Source organism: Accipiter gentilis, unplaced genomic scaffold (genome assembly GCF_929443795.1).
Source record: "Accipiter gentilis unplaced genomic scaffold, bAccGen1.1, whole genome shotgun sequence".
Classification (NCBI taxonomy): domain Eukaryota; kingdom Metazoa; phylum Chordata; class Aves; order Accipitriformes; family Accipitridae; genus Astur; species Astur gentilis.
Genome location: NW_026060824.1, coordinates 2,268,274 through 2,287,904, shown reverse-complemented (window position 1 = coordinate 2,287,904; position 19,631 = coordinate 2,268,274). Strand labels below are relative to the sequence as shown.

General features: G+C 48.3%; 1 protein-coding gene and 1 long non-coding RNA gene across 2 annotated transcripts; both read right to left on the bottom strand.

Moving 5' to 3' along the window:
• Nucleotides 1–7,845: 7,845 nt before the first annotated feature.
• On the bottom strand, nt 7,846–11,003 carry LOC126036829 (olfactory receptor 14C36-like). The gene is made up of 2 exons (XM_049797040.1): nt 10,856–11,003; nt 7,846–8,792 (listed from the first exon to the last, which is right to left on the bottom strand). Coding segments are annotated over exons 1-2 (948 nt in total). The 5' UTR covers nt 10,857–11,003.
• Nucleotides 11,004–12,830: 1,827 nt separating this feature from the next.
• Nucleotides 12,831–17,901, bottom strand: LOC126036846 (uncharacterized). The gene is made up of 3 exons (XR_007505399.1): nt 17,884–17,901; nt 15,723–15,851; nt 12,831–13,436 (listed from the first exon to the last, which is right to left on the bottom strand). It is a non-coding gene; the product is annotated as an uncharacterized LOC126036846 (long non-coding RNA).
• Nucleotides 17,902–19,631: the final 1,730 nt, after the last annotated feature.

Here is a 19,631-nt window from a genome sequence, read left to right as displayed (position 1 = left end):
GGGGCTTACATCTCTGTTCCTTGCCTCAGACTTCTCCACTGATCTCTACAGCTGGAGGTTACAGCTCCTTTGCACCATCTCCCCCCTGCTCTCCTTAGAGAACTGGCTGCACACAGGCCCAGAATAAATATTCCTATTTGCAAGCAAAGCAAAGAAAATCATGAAGAAATTTCATAAACAATAAGTCGCACTCCTCAACAACTTGGGAAGTACAAGCTGCCCCTAATGAGGCTGCCTTTCTACACGGGCTAATCTTATGAGAAATGTTTGTGTTGGAGATGAAAAAGTTAGATATAAACACAATTAAAGAATTGGCTAAAGAGACTATTAGACTACTGGTAGACAGGCAAGCTTGTAACTCCCTGAAGCTCAAAGCAGCTGCATAGCGGGAGAGGTATCTGAATAAACAAAGAGGAAGGGAAGGAGAGAAGTGGAGCATCATGGAAAGGGCCTTTGCCTAGGCAGTCTGCATCTGAAAAGATGACTTTCACAGATGCTCATTTTGCCACGACAGCTGCAACTACACGAAAGACTAAAGAAACTAAATACACCGAAGAACAGGCAGAATAGTGGTAACAAAGTTACATGGGAGGACTAATATTTCTTTGGAATGTCCTCTGTAAAGGGTCATGGAATTGGTAGGGGCCTCTTGAGAGTGAGGACAAACCAAAGTTGCACCCATCTTCTAAAGAGGCCAGAAGTGCAACCCAGGGAGCCACAGGCTGTACAAGGTCACTTGGAGATGGAGGGATCTCAGAGCTGCCAGGTTCCTCTGAAGATTTAAGGCCTCTGAGACAGCAGCAGAAGATAACAGTTTTGAACTGGCCTAGCCTTTAGATCCTTTCACATGTAATGGCTATGCTCCCCCAGTTCAATCATTGGCACCTGGAAACCAGCCCTGCTTTTCCTTCCTCTCCTCCCAAAACCTGACCAAGGGATGAAAGGAAGGAAGGAAGGAAGCAGAAAGGCCCTAGGCCTCCATGAATCAGCTCGGTTCTGACACTTAGAGGGCCATAGAGTCCTTCCCTTGTGCAACCCATAAAGAATCAAGATGGGAAGTGAGCCTGCAAATCTGAATCAACAAGGTCCATGGACAGGCAAGGCTGTGTCTATGGTTGTGTCTGGAGACCAGTAGCCCTACAGCATAGATCAAGCTGGGGCTGAAACTCAGGCCAAGGCTTCAATTGTCTCATGGGCCCATGCACAGAGGTGTGGGTGGAGGCCGCAGGTGATGCTGCTCAGGGCCCTGACACTGCCATCTTAGACCCCACCTGCCAGTGCGCTCAATAGGCCAAATTCTCATTCCCTGATGTGCAGGGTCTGCTCTCTGCTACTCTTCTTTTCCCATCTCTGGGGATCTGGGGGACCAAAATTTCATGGTCACTATGGCCAAAGCTGACAATGGACTTCACATCCCTGACCAGCTCTTCCTCTTCTGGGACTTGCAGGTCCAGGTGAGCATCAGACTGGATGGCCTACTTAGAAGCTGACCCACAAGGAAGCTCCCACCTAATCAGTTGCCTGTCCCGCATAGAATGTCCACACATATCTGACCTGTCCTGACATCACACAAGGAATCCCCCACTTCTCCTCTGTCAGTATCTCCAAAGCATGTTGTGTCTCCATTCACCAATTAACCCATGGGAGCTATCCTTCCTCACCTCAGGTTATACCACTTATCTCACAGCTCTGCCATGGTATGCAGAGCTCTCCCTGTCCACGCCCAAGGTGTTAGGAATTGATGCCCATTAGGACTGCAGCACCTCAGATGTGGCACCAGGGCCAAGGGCAGACTTGTAACAAGGAAAGCTTCTACCATGTGATGGGAGCCCTTGTCTAGAAAGGCTATGCTTCTCAGCAGAGACATGACAGAATAGATGGCAGGTGGCAACATCATGATGAATGAGGTTCCCATAAAGAGCAAAATCTGCAGTCCCCATGGCCAGAGAGAAAGACACCTGGGTTATGCAGCCCTGGCAGGAGAGGGGTTTGCTGTCCCAGGCAACTCTGCAGCACTGTGGGACTTGTGCCAGTGGTGAAGGTCATCTTCAAGAAAGACAAGTCCCACGGAGAGGACAGCCTGTGATCCAACCACACTGTGGACATCATGCTGGAGTCAACCACCTAGATAGCAGCTCCACAGAGAAGGACCTTGAGGTCCCAGAGGACCCAAGCTGTTGAGCATGATCATGCAATGCACCCTCATGGTGAAGGCCAACAGCCTCCTGGGTTGCATTAGGAAAAGCATTGCTGGCAGATGGATGGAAGTGATCCTTCCTCTCTACTGAGCACTGCTGAGGCCACAGCTGGAATTCTGTGTCAAGCGCTGGGCTGTCCAGTGCATCGTACTTGTTGACCTACTCAAGCAAGTCCAGCAAAGGGCCACAGAGCTGGTTTATGGGACTGAAGCATCTTTCCTAGGAGGAAAGGCTGAGAGATGTGGGACTGTTCAGCCTGGAGAAGAAAAGGCTGAGGAGGATCTTATTGATGTGTATAAAATTCCATCTGAACCCAAGGAAAAACTATTTGACCGTGTGGGTGGTTTAACACTGGAACAGGCTGCCCGGAGAGGTTGTGGAGTCCCCCTCCATGAAGTTATTCCATACTCACCTAGATAAAGTGCTGAGCAACATACTCCAGCTGAGCCTTCCTCAGCTGAGGGGGTTGAACTGGAGGGTCTCCAGAGGTCCCTTCCAATCTCAACATGTCAGTGATTCTCTGAGTATAAAGGAGAAAGGTAATACAGAAAGAAATGAACACCACTTAGCCTTGACCACAACTATTGTGGGATCCCGTGGAGGAGACCCAAGCTTGAACAGGGGGAGAACTGTGAGGAGGAAGAGTTGTTCTTTTGTGACTGTTAACCCCCTCTTCACCATCACCCATGCTCCTCTTGGGTCTGGGATGATTAGAAGAATTTGAAGCAAGGGAGTAATTTGAGCCTGGGGGAAAGTGTGAGGGCAATGGACTTGAATAAGTTTGCCATGGTTTCTCACAATCCAAACCTTTTTTACATGGCATAAATTAAATTGATCTTCCCCAAGTCAACTCTTCTTTGCCTGTGACAGTAATTAGTAAGTGATGTCCCTGTCTTCATGGTGACCCATGAGCTATTCCATCTTATTTTCTCCCTTCGTCCTTGTAAGTTGGAGGTGTGACTGGGCAGCTGGGTGGGGGTTAGGGTACTGCGCAAGGCTAACCCACTACAGGATGACCACCTCAGGACTGCTGTGTCCAGTATGGGGTCACCACCACAAGGAAAACCCTGACAGAGTGGAGAGAAAGTTGCAGAGGCCAGAAGGATGGTTGGGGCCCGGAGCACATTGTGTACAAGGAGAGGCTGAGAATGCCGGGGTTTGGAAAAATCCCTCAGAGCCAAACACTGGAGGAAGGACCCAGGCCAGGTGGTGAGAACTCTGTCAGTGGAGATTTTCAACATCTGTCGAGACAAGCACCTGATCTAGCTGGAGGTGTCTGAGAATGGGCTTGGCTGAGAGTCTCGCTGTGGCAAGAGCTATGGGACTTGATGTGTAATGAGTGTTGGTAGGAAACTGGTTCCCTTTGTATGTATAATGGCAGTAGAGCTGGGTATCCTAGAGACCTGGAGGAAGACAGGGGTGACCATGCAGCAAAGGTCCTTCCTCAGGGTTGGGCTGTATGGCCACTCACTCTCTGGCTCTTCTTTGTTCATACAATAGGTGATCCCAAACACTGACTGCATTTGCCCCTTCTCTGTCCCCACCAGCCCCCACGACCCAGGGCAGCATGACAGTCCTGGCCCTGGAGCTCCTCAGCCAGCTCTTGCATCTCTTCAGCCTCTTTCCCTTGTGCCAGATGGGTTCCCGCTGCCTGTCCTGTGATTGCAGAGTCCTCCTTTCCCTCTGAATACTTGGAATTAACACTTTTGTGTGATTCCACCTGGGCAATCTCTCACTTTGTGGAGCTCCAGTCACAGGCCAGGCTCACGCTGCCCATGGAGATCACCTGGGATATCCAGGCAGCTACAGATTCCCCTCCTGGAGGATGGCTTCTGCCCTGTCACATGTGGGAAAGGGCTGGGCTTGTATCTCAGTGACCGTTCACCATCTCCTCTGTTACCAGGCACCAACAGGTGAGTCCTAAGTCCACGCCTCTAGCAGGTCACAAGATGACAATGAGTTTTTTGCCCTTGAAAACATGGATCAATAGGCCTTTTTGAAGTGCAGTATCTCGGGCCTGTTCCTGACACGAGGCTTGGAAAAACACCCCTACTATCAGGCAGTGCACAGGGAAGATCCCTTTTTATTACAGAGATGCTGTGAGGGAGTCAGCTTGGACCCAGTGTTACAAAGACACATTTTTCTGTGGTCCTCCAGGTGAGACAGAGGAGGTTCATGCTTCACATGAAGTACGGGAAGTCCAAGTATTGGTCTACGAACATGAAACCCCAAAGAGCAATAACAGCAACAATAATGAAACAAAGCATGGGCCTAGTATGGGAGTCACTTGTGGAAAAAGACTGGAAGTTTACTGGTATTGAAAAATGTCCATGAAATCACTTTCCTCAGGGCATTTTTGAGCTCCCTGTTCCTCCTGCTATTGATGAGGGAGTTCACAACTGGAGGCACCAGCGAGCACAGCACTGCCACCACTAGATCCAGGGATGGGGAGCAGATGGATGGGGGCTTCAGATAGGCAATCATGCCAGTGCTGACATACATGGAGACCACTCAGCCCACAAGGCAACAGCCCTAGCCAAGAGAACAAGGACCTCAGTTCTGGGTCCCAGCCCTACCAAAGCCCTTGGCTTTCCCCACCACAGGCTGTCCTATACTGCCCTATGTCAGTGAATATTTCTCTGCAGATTTTAACTCTCCTCCCTGCTTCCCCAACTCACTCTGACCCCATGATATCCCAAGGTTTACTGAAAACTCTCTGTCCTCACTGTTCTTCAAACATAAAGCTGCAGTTTTCTGAGGGTTAGACAATGTCTCTGAGTTCCCCCAAACCCATCTGTCTTCTTTCAAAGCCTTGTTTATGTTCCTCTAGCACCCAAGATGTGCTCCTCTAGCCCCAGGCTCGCCTGAATTCTTACATGCACAGCTCTCTCCCCTCACTACCTCGTGTCTCACAAACCCTTCCTTCTTCCCCCGCAGTGATGAATCTTCACCCCAGGAGGTCTGTGCATCCTCCACACTCATAGATGTTTCCTGAGGTCCACCCAAGTCTGGGAAGTGAAGCAGGAAAAGAGCAAGGTCAGCTCATTTGGCATGATAGCCACCCTCAGCAGCGGGCATTCTCCATTTTCTAGGCATGCACATATGATAGAATAATCTCTTTCATCCCTGACTTGCAGAAGAAGGGTCTTCCTTCCTGACATCTTCCCAGGACACACCTCCTCCTCTTCCCCATCCACAGACATCCACTGCTTTCCATTTCTGGCCTCAGAGAGAGTTTCAGGATTTGCTAAAGCCATCAGTCACCTCCTTGTTTCTCACTGACATCCCTTGACCCTGTCTCTGAGCCCTACACATCGCCCATCACTGCTGCTCAGACCTGCTCACTCTTCAGAAGAGGCCTTGAGATTCTTGCATATTCCTGGAGCTTATTAACTCTCTTCCTGGCTTTCTCCAGAGCTCACGGCAAACGTTGTTGTCTACAACAGGGCCTTTATGACCATCTTTTATGAAATCATTCTCTTTTTAATATATTCTCTGCAGAAAGAGGAGCCAGAGAACAGCACCAAAGACACCACAACAGAATCTGAGTGAAGTGCCAGTAAGAAGCAGCTGAGCAACACCCAAGCCTCTGGTTTCCTGGCAAGGAGTCTCTCCTGTTTGTCACCTCTTCTCATGAAAGGAACAGGAAAACTGTCCATCCCATGGAGCTCTGCAGAAGGAAGATTGAGCTGTACATAGTGTGAGGCATTACAAGTGGGATGAGCAGGTAGACATGAATTTTGTAGGAAAGGCTTTGCGAGGGAGTACGCTGATGTCACCCAGATAAGGAAGTGGAGGCTGGGTCATCTGCTGATGTGATGGTTACAAGTGTCCTGGGATAAAAGAACGTGGATGAGAGCAGGTGGGAGAGATCTGGTTTGCAGAGATTTGAGGTAGTACTTTCTGTGCCTGAGTAGCCTGAGTTTTAGAGCCAAGGAAAAATATAGAAGCTCTCAAGAACCTTTTGGAATTAGTGGAACTATCACTACTAGCAGTAAGAGGACAGTGCTGAAAGGGAACTCCTTTGTATTTAAAATTATGAACTAAAGGTTTTTAATTTTCTTTTTACATGACAAAAATAGCTATGCGTTCTCAGTGATTAGCCTCTGGTGTACAATTCTTAGAACAAGTGTCCATGATGGCACCTTCTGGCAACTGCTTCATGGCCCCTGTCAGCACGCTGTCCCAGTGCTGGCCCAGCCCTACTGCCCATAAATGGACCCACGGTCCCACTATGAAGGCACAGCACGGGATAGGGGAGAGTCAGGGTTGTAGACCTTCCCACCATTGTGACCCCAATGATGGCTTTCAGATCACAGTTCTGCCATGATCTTCATACTTTGCAGCTTCCCCAGCAGCCGACCCATGCCCTGCTGCAGCATTGTCCCAAATGGGGTTTTGCAGACAGCTCTGCTCCAGGGTCCACCAGGGTCTGGGGAAGGAGAGAAGCTGGGCAGGTCTGTCTGTTCTCCCAAACCAGCCGTTGGATCAGCAGGAAGATAGAGATGGCCTCAGCAAAACTCACCCGTAAACCTGGAGTGACCAGCAAGAGCTGGAAATGGCTAATGAGAGATGCTTGGGGTGACAAAGACCCTGAGCCAACTTTGCCGTCTGTCCACACCATCAAGTGTACAGAGCAGACTCCTCTCCCAAACACCTGCATGTCTTCCATGCTTTCAGTAAGCCCTGCCTGTGCACCAGAAAAACCCAGTGTCAGTCCTCACAATGCATGGTCACACACTACAAGCTATACACGTATATTGTTCTCTCCTGGGCACTTTCCAGGCAAAAAGGCTCAACCTAAACTCTTCCCACTGTTCTTGACCTCTCTCCACCTCCGCCGCCCTCTCCCCACCACAGCCCAATCTGTGCTGGCCCCACAGCAGTGCCCACCACAGGGTGCGGCAGAGCTCTGGGCACTCACATCACAGCCGCAGACCCTCTGAAGGGCACAGCAGCTCCTCAGGAGTGGAGAGGGCTGAGTCCCAGGGCTGGGGGCATCTGTGGCACAAGGCCTGAGGAGATCCCTTGTATGATAGAAATGCTGCAGTGGAGGCCAGCTCTGTCACACAAGTGGCCACTGCTTGTCCTTGCCTGTGGTCACAGGCCTGCCACAAAGCAGGACTGTAGCCATGCTTGAAGAGCACTCAGGCCTTCCACCAACCAAAGGGTTCAGAAGGAAAGCATGGAAGTGGGAAGAGAGCAGCTCAGGAAAGACCAAGCGCTGGTGCTCCCAGGCAGTGCTGCTGTGCTGGGACTCTTTTCTTCTTCCCCTCTGCACATGGGCACTGCTCCCTGGAGCTGCAGAGAAGGTCTTGGAGGAAGGATCTCAGAAAAACAAGTCACTGCAGGGCCATTTATTTTGTTTAAACTCACAGAGGGTACGGCTCCTCATTTGCACAGTGTACAGGTCACACAAAAGCTGGATAGGCTGTGAAATAGAAACCAGTAAAAAGAGAGACATTTCTTTGTGGAAAGCATTCAGATAAGTAAACTAAAGCAAACCAAACCAAACCAAAAAAAAAACCCCAGAAGAATTAAAGAAGCCACTAAACCCAAAATCTTTGTAAAAGAAACACCAGAAAGACTAGGCCTGTAGTGAGATATTTTATGAGTCCTATGAAAAGGACAAGTAGTTTATTCCTACTCAAAAGCATCCAGTGATTAGTTTCCTCAGGGCATCCTTGATCTCATGGTTTCTCATGCTGTAGATGAGGGGGTTCACGGCTGGAGGCACCACTGAGTACAGAACTGCTACCGCCAGGTCCAGGGATGGCGAGGAGATGGAGGGGGGCTTCAGGTAGGCAAACATGACAGTGCTGAGAAACAAGGAGACCACAGCGAGGTGAGGGAGGCACATGGAAAAGGCTTTGTGCCGTCCCTGCTCAGAGGGGATCCTCAGTACCGCCCTGAAGATCTGCACATAGGACAGCAAAATGAAAACAAAACACCCAAATCCAAAACAGACAGCAACTACAAGTACCCCAGCTTCCCTGAGGTAGGCATCTGAGCAGGCGAGCTTGAGGATCTGGGGGATTTCGCAGAAGAACTGGTCCACAGCATTGCCTCGGCAGAGAGGTAGTGAAAATGTACTGGCAGTGTGCAGCACAGCAGCGAGAAACCCACTGCCCCAGGCAGCTGCTGCCATGTGGACACAAGCTCTGCTGCCCAGGAGGGTCCCGTAGTGCAGGGGTTTGCAGATGGCAACGTAGCGGTCATAGGCCATGACAGTGAGAAGGAAATACTCTGCTGAGATCAAAAAGATGAACAGAAAGACCTGTGCAGCGCATCCTGCATAGGAGATGGCCCTGGTGTCCCAGAGGGAGTTGGCCATGGCTTTGGGGACAGTGGTGGAGATGGAGCCCAAGTCAAGGAGGGAGAGGTTGAGGAGGAAGAAGTTCATGGGTGTGTGGAGGCGGTGGTCACAGGCTACTGTGGTGATGATGAGGCCGTTGGCCAGGAGGGCAGCCAGGTAGATGCCCAGGAAGAGCCAGAAGTGCAAGAGCTGCAGCTCCCGCATGTCTGCAAATGCCAGGAGGAGGAACTGGGTGATGGAGCTGCCATTGGACATCTGCTGCCTCTGGGTGTGGAGCACTGAACAAGGAGGCAAGGGCAGAGACAAGTTAGGCCATTATTCTCGGACCAAAATCAAAGCCATTTCTCATAATACATGTTCACTGCCTTTTTTCCATTTCAATGAGATCTCTGTTCAGCTCTGCGGATGGAGCTCTGTTGCTGGCTGAGTGTGCTGTGAGGAGTAGGACTGCCTAATGGGTGCCAAGGAATCAGCCCTGCTCTGCAGCAGTGGGTTCTGGGAATGGTGTCAGTCAGTCCTGGTGTTTGAATTGGTGAGATGAATCTGCTCCTAAAGTAAAAGTGCTTGTCTACATCTGCACTCCCAGGGCTAAGAAAACACAACTAAAGCATTGTTTGAGAGAGAGGGGAGTTTTTACAGCTCTCCCCCATCACACCTGGTAATATTCTTGGATTTCAGAAACCCTCATCATTTCTGCTTCACTCAGAGAAACAAAGTGTGTCCTGCGAGGAAAGAGTACTGCCTGCAGCTTAGTGCAGAGTGAGGAGAGCTTTTCTGTCACTCTGTCTTGTTGCCTGCTACCCTGAGCTCTCACATTACTGAGTTGCAGTGAATTCACACCCTGTGTTAACCTGAAAAGACTCTGGGCACTACTGAAATCAGTGATACCTACTGTCCAACAACAAGTGGCTCCCTCTTTCTCAAGGACTCCGCACCCCACCTCTTGCCAAGGACACACATGGTTCATTTAACAAACCCAGCAGCATTTCCACAACCATAGTGTGTCTGTGCTTCTCCATGCGGCATTCAGAAACACCAAGACGCTATGGGACACATCGGCATCCTGGAGGGCAGCTCACAACTATGAAGGCCACCCCAAGAAAATAGCCAAGTGTCCTGATGATGGTAACTCAGGAAGGGAGAGTCAGTTCATTTCCTAGGGAGTGACACAGGCTGCATTGCCCACAGCCCCACAGCTTGGAGGAAAGCTTGGACACCTGTGACTTTGTTCCCATGGACACAGCTGCATGGGAGGACCCACAAGATCAGCCTGTGACTCTGCAGCTGAGACTCCCACCCCACAGAAACAGATAGCCAGAACAAGATAACTATAGCAATAACACACTAGTGGAGAATCAAAAAAAAAAAAATGCAGTGACTGACTGGCTCAGAGAGGCAAAGGCAGAGGCAGCTGGGCAGTCAGGAAAGAGTTACCCTTACCCAGCTGTACATGCCACCTCCCAGGCACCAACACAGCCAGGCAGTTCTTCTCAGTCCCTGTGCTCTACTTCAGGAGGCTCCTGTCAGACTTACTGATCCCTCAGAGTGTCACCTCAGGAGTCTCTGACTTGTTCAAGCACGACAGCTCATTTTCCATTTCCCCTGAAAATTCTCCAAGAGTAGGAAACAGAAAACCAAACTCAGGAATGCTCCTTGACTTTATAGCAATCCCTGCTTTGACCTTGCCCTTGGAAAGTGCCCTTGGAAATCTCCTGGGGATGATCTGGAGCTGTGAGCAGCCCCGATCCACACAGCACCCTCTTGTCAGCAGAAGGACCCTCCCCTACTGCAAGTTGGTTTTCCACCCACAGCTTCTCCCCAGTCTGCTGCTGGAGTTCCCCAGGAAGGCAGAGTACTTTGACCAGCGGCAGAGTCCCTGTCCCAGCACACAGCCCCCTGGCCGCAAGGACCCTGCTCAGAAGGACAGCCCTGGGCACCCCTGGCTGCACACCCACCTTCACACTCTGCAGCCATCCCCGGGTGAAGGCAGCTGACATGCCCTGTCCCTCTGAGGGTGCAGCAGGGAAGCTGTGCTCCAAAGTGCATCCTTTTTCTCTACACTGGAGAAACTGTAAGAGTCCTCCTGAGAGGTTCTCTAGGCTGTGGGATGTGCCAGCTTTAGGAGGTCATTCCAGGAACCACAGCTGCATTGCCCTGCATCAAGACACTTACCCTGTTAAGGGCTGTGAGGTTTTTTTCTCCAGGTCAGCTCTCCTCTCTCCTCCCACCCCACAATGCATTTAACAGCTCTCTCTGCCTCACTTCTCTCACCTCGGTGCCTGTGCTTTGCAGAGGAGCTGCTCCTGGGCAGAGCTGTCTCTCGGCAGTGCTGCCTGCTTACTATGAGCTCCCTCCAGCCCAGGAGCCCAGCCCAGCTCAGCAGCAGAGGACCAGCCCAAGGCAGCCCTTTCTCTGCCCCCTCTGGGCTCCCTCCTGGTGTCCCTGGGTCTCCAGGGGAACCTGCTGGGAAACAGGCTGAAACAAACACTGGTGTTGCCTACCTCATCTAGGGAGAGACACTTCTTTCCTGAAATAAAATTCTCCTCTCAAAGTTACATCTACATGCCACATTTTTTGGTTGTATTGTTAGACAGGATACCCAGAGAGAGGCAGACAGGGATCTCCTTTACCCCTGCTGAGGGAAGGGATCCATGGGTCAATGGAGGCATCTCATCCTGCATTTCTACTGAGGGCATTTGAAGGAGGTTCAACTCCCTCCCATGCACACTACAAAGCCACAGGAGGTGGGATTCCTCTTGCCTCACTTCAGGTGTGAGCAAAATGGACACCTGCATGTGAGCTCCTTGTCTCAGCTCCCATCTGAATTAATGGAGAGCAAAGGCAGGAGTCAGGTGTTCAGACAGAAATACCTGGTGACATTTGAACTGCCAGAGATGGTCCAAGATACAAGTAGGTAACAGCAAAGTGTAATGGAGAAGTTCATTGACACAGGGCAACCTCTTGGGAATCCTGTATGATTCTGGTGGGAAATTGCCTTGGCCAAGTGACAGGGCAGCTTATGCCCAACTAAAGGCCAAAAGTACCTTTTCCTACTCCTTATCTTCATGGCACTTGATACAGGTATTCATATGAACGACTGCAGTCAAGTACTGTTGGAGCGGCGGAGGAATGCACATAAGTTGACCCAATATGAGTGATAGAAGTGATTCAACTTTATTTGCACGGATAGCTCATGTTTATACAGTTTGCGATAATTATGCCTACTAGTCCTAATATGATTGGTACATTGCTAATGTTTATTCATTACTAATACACACCCACTTGTGATTTGCAGCTATGCGTGTTCCATAACTTTCTCATGGGAACTTCTTCAAAAGTTACTTGTGAAGTTATGCCAAGGTCACACCGTCCCTGTCTTTCTCTTGATAACAGCGAGACCAGCTGTTGTTTTTCTCCTGATATCAGTAAAGCCAGCTATTTTCAGCCAAGGCCTAGTCTTGCTGCTCAAACTGACATTCTTTCACACAGAACTCTGCTCGCACAACTTTTCTATAGACCCATGTCCTTTTTCATCAAGCCAATTCCCAACAATTCCCCCTTTTTTCTTTTTGTGCGAGTAGAGCTTGGTGCGTCAGCTTTGAGACTCCTTTTATCATGCGCCCATACACAATTCTAACTATTACACAGATTAATATCAATATACCCAACCACCGTAAGGCTTCTTTAATCCATGCCATTAGCCATGGTGTTATTCCGCCAAATATTGATTGTAACACCCCATCAAACCATTTAGTTTCTTGCTGGATCTTTGTGTATGTTTCTTCAGCCAATTTATCTGTTTGTGTATAGATTGAGGTAAAATTTTAACACCTGCTGTGTTGCCCTTTGCAAAGATCTATGAACACAATTAATTAAACACAGTAGAAACAACATTATACCTAATAAAATACATAAGCACAGAAAAAGAGGTTTGATTAATAGCTTTAGCTAGTGACACCCAAACATTCTTACTGTCCCATGGCGTTAACCGATGTGGATCAATCACCGGTGTCACTGTCATGCTGCTTACTACAGTCAGTGTGTTCCATATCAATCTCAGCATAAGGTTTCAAATTTATGGGTAAATCAGGAACGTATCTGCCAGACATGGATGATGTGATTTTTTTTGTCCAATTGCTGTCAAGGCTTGCCGTCCCGGTGCACTTAGTTGTCTTGTAGAAGTTAAGCTGTTGCTGCCCCTCAATAAATCCAGCAGCGGCTGCAAGTCTGTATTTGTAATACCACAAGGTCGAATCCACTGTAGGTCTCCGTTTAAATCTTTCTCCCTCTTTTTGTTTTTGAGCAATCCAGGCTTGCTTAATCACTTGGGATGCCATTTTCCTTAACAAGCTGAACAAGGTAAAATTATTACAATAGCTAAAATCACAGTAACTACAATAATGCCCATAATTCTTTGAGCCAACCTGTTACCCCTAATGACCCAGACCATGAGGACTATGAGGAAAATGAACCATCCATACATTCTTGTGCCATCTTGCTCCACGAACTCAGCCCAGCAATCAGTAGGTGCCAGCTTTCCGTGGGCGTCCCCACAGAGGCAAGGATGGCCTCACCGTACACCAGCCCGATGCTCTTCGGAAAATCCCGGTATTTATACATTTGCAGAGGAACGGGTTTTAGCACACGTGGCCAGCGGGTGCCAAAAGTCCGCCTCGGTTGCAATCTATGACGCATGCGCTCGCTGGCCAGGCGCGCTGCACGAGTCATAGCCATCTTGTCTATTGGTTCATGGGCTTTACGATACAGTTGCAATGCACAGAGAATCTTGACCTGTTATGTTAGCCAAGGTGACCTATACATTAGTTTTCGGCTGAGGTAGTATTCATATTGCCACATCATCTATGATGCTCCAGATGATGATGGTCGTGCAAATCAAACAGGAGTCTGTCGTGGGCCTGTATCTGTGGAAACGCAATCAACCTCGTTCCCAGGTTATTAATGGAAATAGACCTTACCCCTAATTTTGGCTTTAACTAACTTTTACATTTACCCCACACTGTCTTCCCGTAATCACGCTATGTTTAATCAAATTATGCTTAACACACTTTTTACCTAATGCAAGTTCTATATACAATAAGGCACGCTGTTCTAAAAACCTCTCTGAAGGACTCGGTGTCCGCTAGTAATACACTATTAGTTAGAATCTGTCAGATCAGTGGCTTCAGCACCCGCCGGTGCTGTGCCAGTCGCCATTGGGACAATTCTTGGTCCAGCATCAGTGCGAAGCCATGGCTTGACCCACTTAGCCGGGATCTCCCAGTAAGTTTTACTTCTGCTGATCCGCACCATTTCCCGGATTCTGGGTCCTTATACTTTACCATGATTCCTGTACTTTGTTGCGTCCTTTCTGCCTGTAAAAGAACATGATGCACTACCATTGGTGGGTCTTTGTGATCACCTGTCAATCTAAGATAATTTAGCACAAATAAGGCTTTGGCCAATCGTTCCTCTGGGAGTAAGCCCTGGGTTCCCCCTTTTTGTTTTTGCAGCATGCTCTTTTAGGGTTTGGTTGGCCCATTCGACAATAGCCTGTCCTGTGGGAAGATGTGGAATACCGGTACCGTGGTGAATTCCCCACAAATTACAAAATCGAGCAAATCGTGTAGAACCATAGGCTGGGCCGTTGTCCATCTTAATTTCTTTAGGCACACCCAGTACTGCAAAAGAAGCGTGAAGATGTCATTCAATATGTAAGGCTTTTCCTCCAGTTCGTGCCGTGGCCCACATGGCAGCAGGATAGGTATCAATACACACATGCACAGAACGCTTTGCACCAAACCACATGACATGGGTGAAATCCATTTGCCACAACTGCAATGGCAAAAGGCCTCGTCAGTTAACCCCACAGCCCAAGCCCAGCCCTTCCTTTTGACAATATGGGCATGCTTTAACGATACCTTGGGCATCAGTAAGTGGTAAGTCAAATTGCTTTGTTAACATCCTAGCGGGTTGGTGCAAGAACGCATGTGATTGCCATGCTTTGTTGAAAATGATTCCCTGGAGGAGGCTCCCATGGCGCTGCAACCAATTGGTCAGCTCTGCCATTTCCCGTTTCTCATCTGCACAGTGTTCTCATACCCAAGAGTTCTACCAGAGGGGTCATATCGCCATTAGTGATACCACAAAGATTCCGCACCCACTGGATAACTCCCACAAGCTTCTGGACATCATGTAATGTTGAAATTTCTCATGTTATTTGAACCTTCTGAGGTTTAACATTGCTAGCATCTATGTGCCACCCCAAATACTTCCAAGGTGCTGTCTTTTGCACCTTTTCAGGAGTGATTATTACTCCGCGATGGCTTAAGATGTCCTGCAATTGAGTTAAAATCTCATCCTGTGGCAAGTTACTGAGGTAACTGCTTTCTTACAGGCTCTGATTCCCAGGCCACATACACCTGACACATCGTGGGGGAATTGCGCATTCATTGTGGTAACACGACCCAATGGTATCTCTTATAGGGTTCTGCCTTGTTAATCGATGGTACCGAAAAGGCGAACCGTTCAGCGCCATCTAGGTGCAATCTTTTAGATCTATAATTAACAAATCCCATTCTTCTGGAAGCATAACTGGAGATGGCAAACCTGGCTGCAGGGCTCCTATACTGTGCATCAACGCATTCACAGCTCTGAGATCATGCAACAGTCTCCACTTCCCACTTTTCTTGGGAATGGTAAATATTGATTTATTCCATGGACTAGTAGAAGGAACAACATGTCCCGCTCTCAATTGGTCTTCAACTAACCCTTTTATTTTTAGCAACCTTTCAGAATTTAGCAGCTACTGATCAATCCAAACAGGCTCATCTGTTTTCCAGTTAATTTTCAGAATTGGCTACCCCTCAGTGACTGCTCCTAAAAAGGATGCGTCACTAACATTGCCTTCATTTGGCTCAATAAATCACGGCCTACGAGGCCAAACAATTCAGTTAGGGTAGTCATGACATACGGACACGTCGTAATGTGTTCACCATCGGGGAACACAAATGTAATCGGTAGCTGACTTACTAAGGTGGCTTGTGTGCCCCCTATCCCTGCAATACCAAAATTTGGATTGATCGATGGCCATGATGGAGGCCAAATGCATTGTGAAATAATCATAACATCAGCACCTGTATTGATTGTCATCGGTTTCTTGACAACAACTCCATCGGGCCCTTCCAATTGCACTACCTTTTCTGGTTTACCTCTTGTTGTGTCCATGGCAAAGTATACCTGCGGTTTCCCTGTGGAGCCGAATCCACCATCTCCACGTTGTACTTCACCTGGGTTCGGAACACACGACCTGAATGGAACTAATTGTGCTATTCTGGTACCTTTAGGAATAGAAACAGGAGGGATTGAAACATGAATCATAATTTTCACAGTCCCACAATAATCTGCATCAATAAGCCCTGGGAGCACCAGAATTCCTTCTAGAGCTGTTGAAGATTGCCCCATTAAAAATGCACTAAGTCCAAACCCCAATGGTCCCTTTATGTTGACTGCGGTTTCCACATCCACTCTGGAGCTTCCTGCGGTGGCGGATCTGGTGGTTGCGAGGCTGCCTGAGGGCTGGCAGCTCAAGCCCCTTGCATTCGTGTCATCGCGCGAGGGGCCTGCGCGGTCGGTGTAAAGTTTCCCTTCTTCCTGTATTCTTGGTGGTATGGTTATCTTTCTTACACTTGTTGCAGCACTTACTGTTAACAGTACCTGTACATTTGCTCCTAATGTGTCCACGTTTGCCACAGTTAAAACACTTGTCCAAGGGTGTCTTACTGGCCTTGTGTTTCTTTGTAGCTCCTTGCAGAGCTGTGGCAGCGTAGGCTACTTTCTGTGAGTCCACTGATCAATCCATGTATTCTATCATATCAACGACGTCTGCATTTTTCGGCAAATTACACAATGCTTTGCGTGTCTTTTCAGTAGCATTTTCAAAAGCGAGTATTTTGAACATGTTTTCTTTCATGCCCTCGTTCATGTCAGGGTGGTCATAAATTGTATTCTCCTGTTTCACCTGGGTAAAAGCATGGCTGTACATATTGTCTGGTATGGTAAGAAAAGCTTGATACGCCAAGATCTGTGATTGATGATGAACCTCAGTGATAGGTTGTAACTGAGCGTTCCCTGATGCGAAGGGTCCAGTACCCATCAGCATCTGCGTGTTTACTCCCCATAGGGGATCTGCTTGTTGTTGTGATGTTGCTTGTTCCTTATCAATGCTTCTCCCACTGCCGGAAAAACACTAACATTTGGGCGGGTGTCAAAATCAACTGTGCTAGCTGTTTAATATCTTGAGGTATCAGCGTATCAGCAGAAAAAATGAATTGCAGTATTTGGTGAGTTAACGCAGATTTGATTCCATACTGACTCACAGCATTCCTTAATTTCTCAATGACCTTCCAGTCAAACACCTCCCATTTTTTCTGTCCATTTGATGCAATAACTGGGAATGCTTGGAGCATAGTGCCTTCTATAATGGCCTCTTTTATTACTCCCCTCCGATGTCTCTGCCTTTCTGACATCTGCCGATGTCTCTGCAGCGGCTATTACAAGCGGCTCCACGTCTATCACGGGTGCGGTTGGTTTCCCCGTCTCTTTTCCCCATTTCCTTTAACAATTCTAACATTGTCTCTTTTTTGTTCTATTATTAGAGTAGCCAAGTCCTTGTTTGCATTATTTGAATCAGGGTATATGCTAGGTATAATTTGTTCATGTTGAACGGTGGTATCTGAGGGCTGGTTTTTCGTAGGCGGATTTTTACTCACTCCCTGATTCTGTAGGGTTTCCTTTAATCGTACGGTTACGGAGGCTTAGGAACTGTCAGATGGCTGATTAATAGCGGCAGTTTTAGGGAGTTGAGCAGAAGTCAAGGGCACAAGAGCAGGCAAACAAGCTCCAAAAAGTCTCGCTGCATTATGTTTTTCTCCCCGCTTTTCCCTTTTGCTTGCGGTTGGAGAAAGAGCAGCAAAAGCAGACACAGACGCTTTACAATCTGCTTTCATTTCCTACAGAGTTGTCTTAATCAATTTCCATAAAGTTGCAAGACCTTTAACTTCTTTAGACCCATCACTAATTTCATCCCATAGGGAGGTTCCCACAGCATTCCAGGTACTAAGCTCAAAAGCTGTACCCACACTAATTGAAAGGTTTCTGTCCTTGCTTCATTAGTTTTTTAGCTGATTTATCATCGTCAATTACCATATCCCATAATACGTCTCTTAATCTACGCCATTCACTCTCCTCAAATAATAAATCCGGATTCCTAAAGCATCCCTTAACACGACCTAAAGCAACTAATCCCGAAACTTGCTTAACGCAATTTACCCCCTGCTTTTCTAAAAAGCACTGTAATAATTTTAGGGCTACCTCTTGATCCATTGCCGGCCGGCTTCTTGATACTCCTGAGTGCTACCTTGATTAAGGCACCTCGGTTAAAAAGTCTTTGCAGCCTTTTTCCAGTAGCCCTCACTGACGGTGAACCCCTTTTGGATGGTCCAGGCACGAGAGTTAACACACCAAGCAAGATGATCAGTGTTCGGTTAATCTTTTGCCCCCCGTTCACTGCTACCGGTGCTTCTCAGTGTCCATCGCTCCATTTCCCCTTTCTTCGGTCCCCGTTCGGGCGCCATTTGTTGGAGCGGTGGAGGAATGCACATAAGTCGACCCAATATGAGTGATAGAAGTGATTCAACTTTATTTGCACGGATAGCTCATATTTATACAGTTTGCGATAATTATGCCTACTAGTCCTAATATGATTGGTACATTGCTAATGTTTATTCATTACTAAAACACACCCACTTGTGATTTGCAGCTATGCGTGTTCCGTAACTTTCTCATGGGAACATCTTCAAAAGTTACTTATGAAGTTACGCCAAGGTCACACCGTCCCTGTCTTTCTCCTGATAACAGCGAGACCAGCTGTTGTTTTTCTCCCGATATCAGCAAAGCCAGCTATTTTCGGCCAAGGCCTAGTCTTGCTGCTCAGGCTGACATTCTTTAACACAGAACTCTGCTCGCACAACTTTTCCATAGACCCATGTCCTTTCTCATCAAGCCAATTCCCAACACCTGAACCCTTACTGGATCACTGGGGTACACCTGCTGACATTACGGGTGCGTGAAGTCGGACTGGAAATTCCTATCTGACCCTTTGGGTTAGGGCCCGTATCCCTACCTGATGCTATGTGGTAGGACTGGCCCCCCTACCCGACGAGCTGGGATAGTACCGGTACACTCACCGGTACTCCACGGTAGTTTTGCTATACCAACCGGTGATCCTGGATTGTACCGGAACCCTTGCTGGTGTGCCAGGTTACATCTGCTGACCCTACAGGCGTGTCGGTTTAGACCCACCCTTCTTACCTGACCCTCCACGTTAGGCCTGGTATCCCTACTCGATGTTCCGAGGTAAAACCAGTTCCCTGTCGGTACTCTGGGGTTGGAACGGAACCCTTTGTGATGAGGCAGAGTACACCAGCTGTCCCTATGGGCGCGCTGGCTTAGACCCTGCCTCCCTACCTGACCCTACAGTGTAGGCCCGGTATCCCTACCTGATGCTCTGTTGTTGGCCTGGCACCCCTACCCGATCTTCCGGGGTAGTACTGGTGCCCCCTCTGGTACTCTGCGGTAGTATCGGTACACCCACTGGTACTCTGGGGTAGTACCTGAACCCTTACTGGTTCACTGGGGTACACCTGCTGACGTTACAGGCGCGCAGGGTATAATGAACGAGTTAACTTTGTTCATGAAATCGGGAAGGGAGAAGAGACATATTGAGAGTTAGCAGATGCCTTGTGTAACTAACAAAACTTGCTTAATTGGTGCGTAAAGGTCACGGGAAGAGGGCAACGGCTATAACTTACTAGCTAAGGAGGGAAAAGAACAAGAACTATAATTTACCAGATAACGGGATGGACTCCACCAAGGCTGCACTTTTCTACATCAAAGGACATTCTATATCAAAAGGCACTCGTCCTTGAGAAGATAGACCGAATCTGCCTAGTGACAGACCTGCACGAATGAAGAAAGAAGAAGCAGGACAAGGCGGAGACTTGCAAGAAAGAGATACATGGAATGTATATAAGGAATATAAGTATAACCTAAAGTTGCGA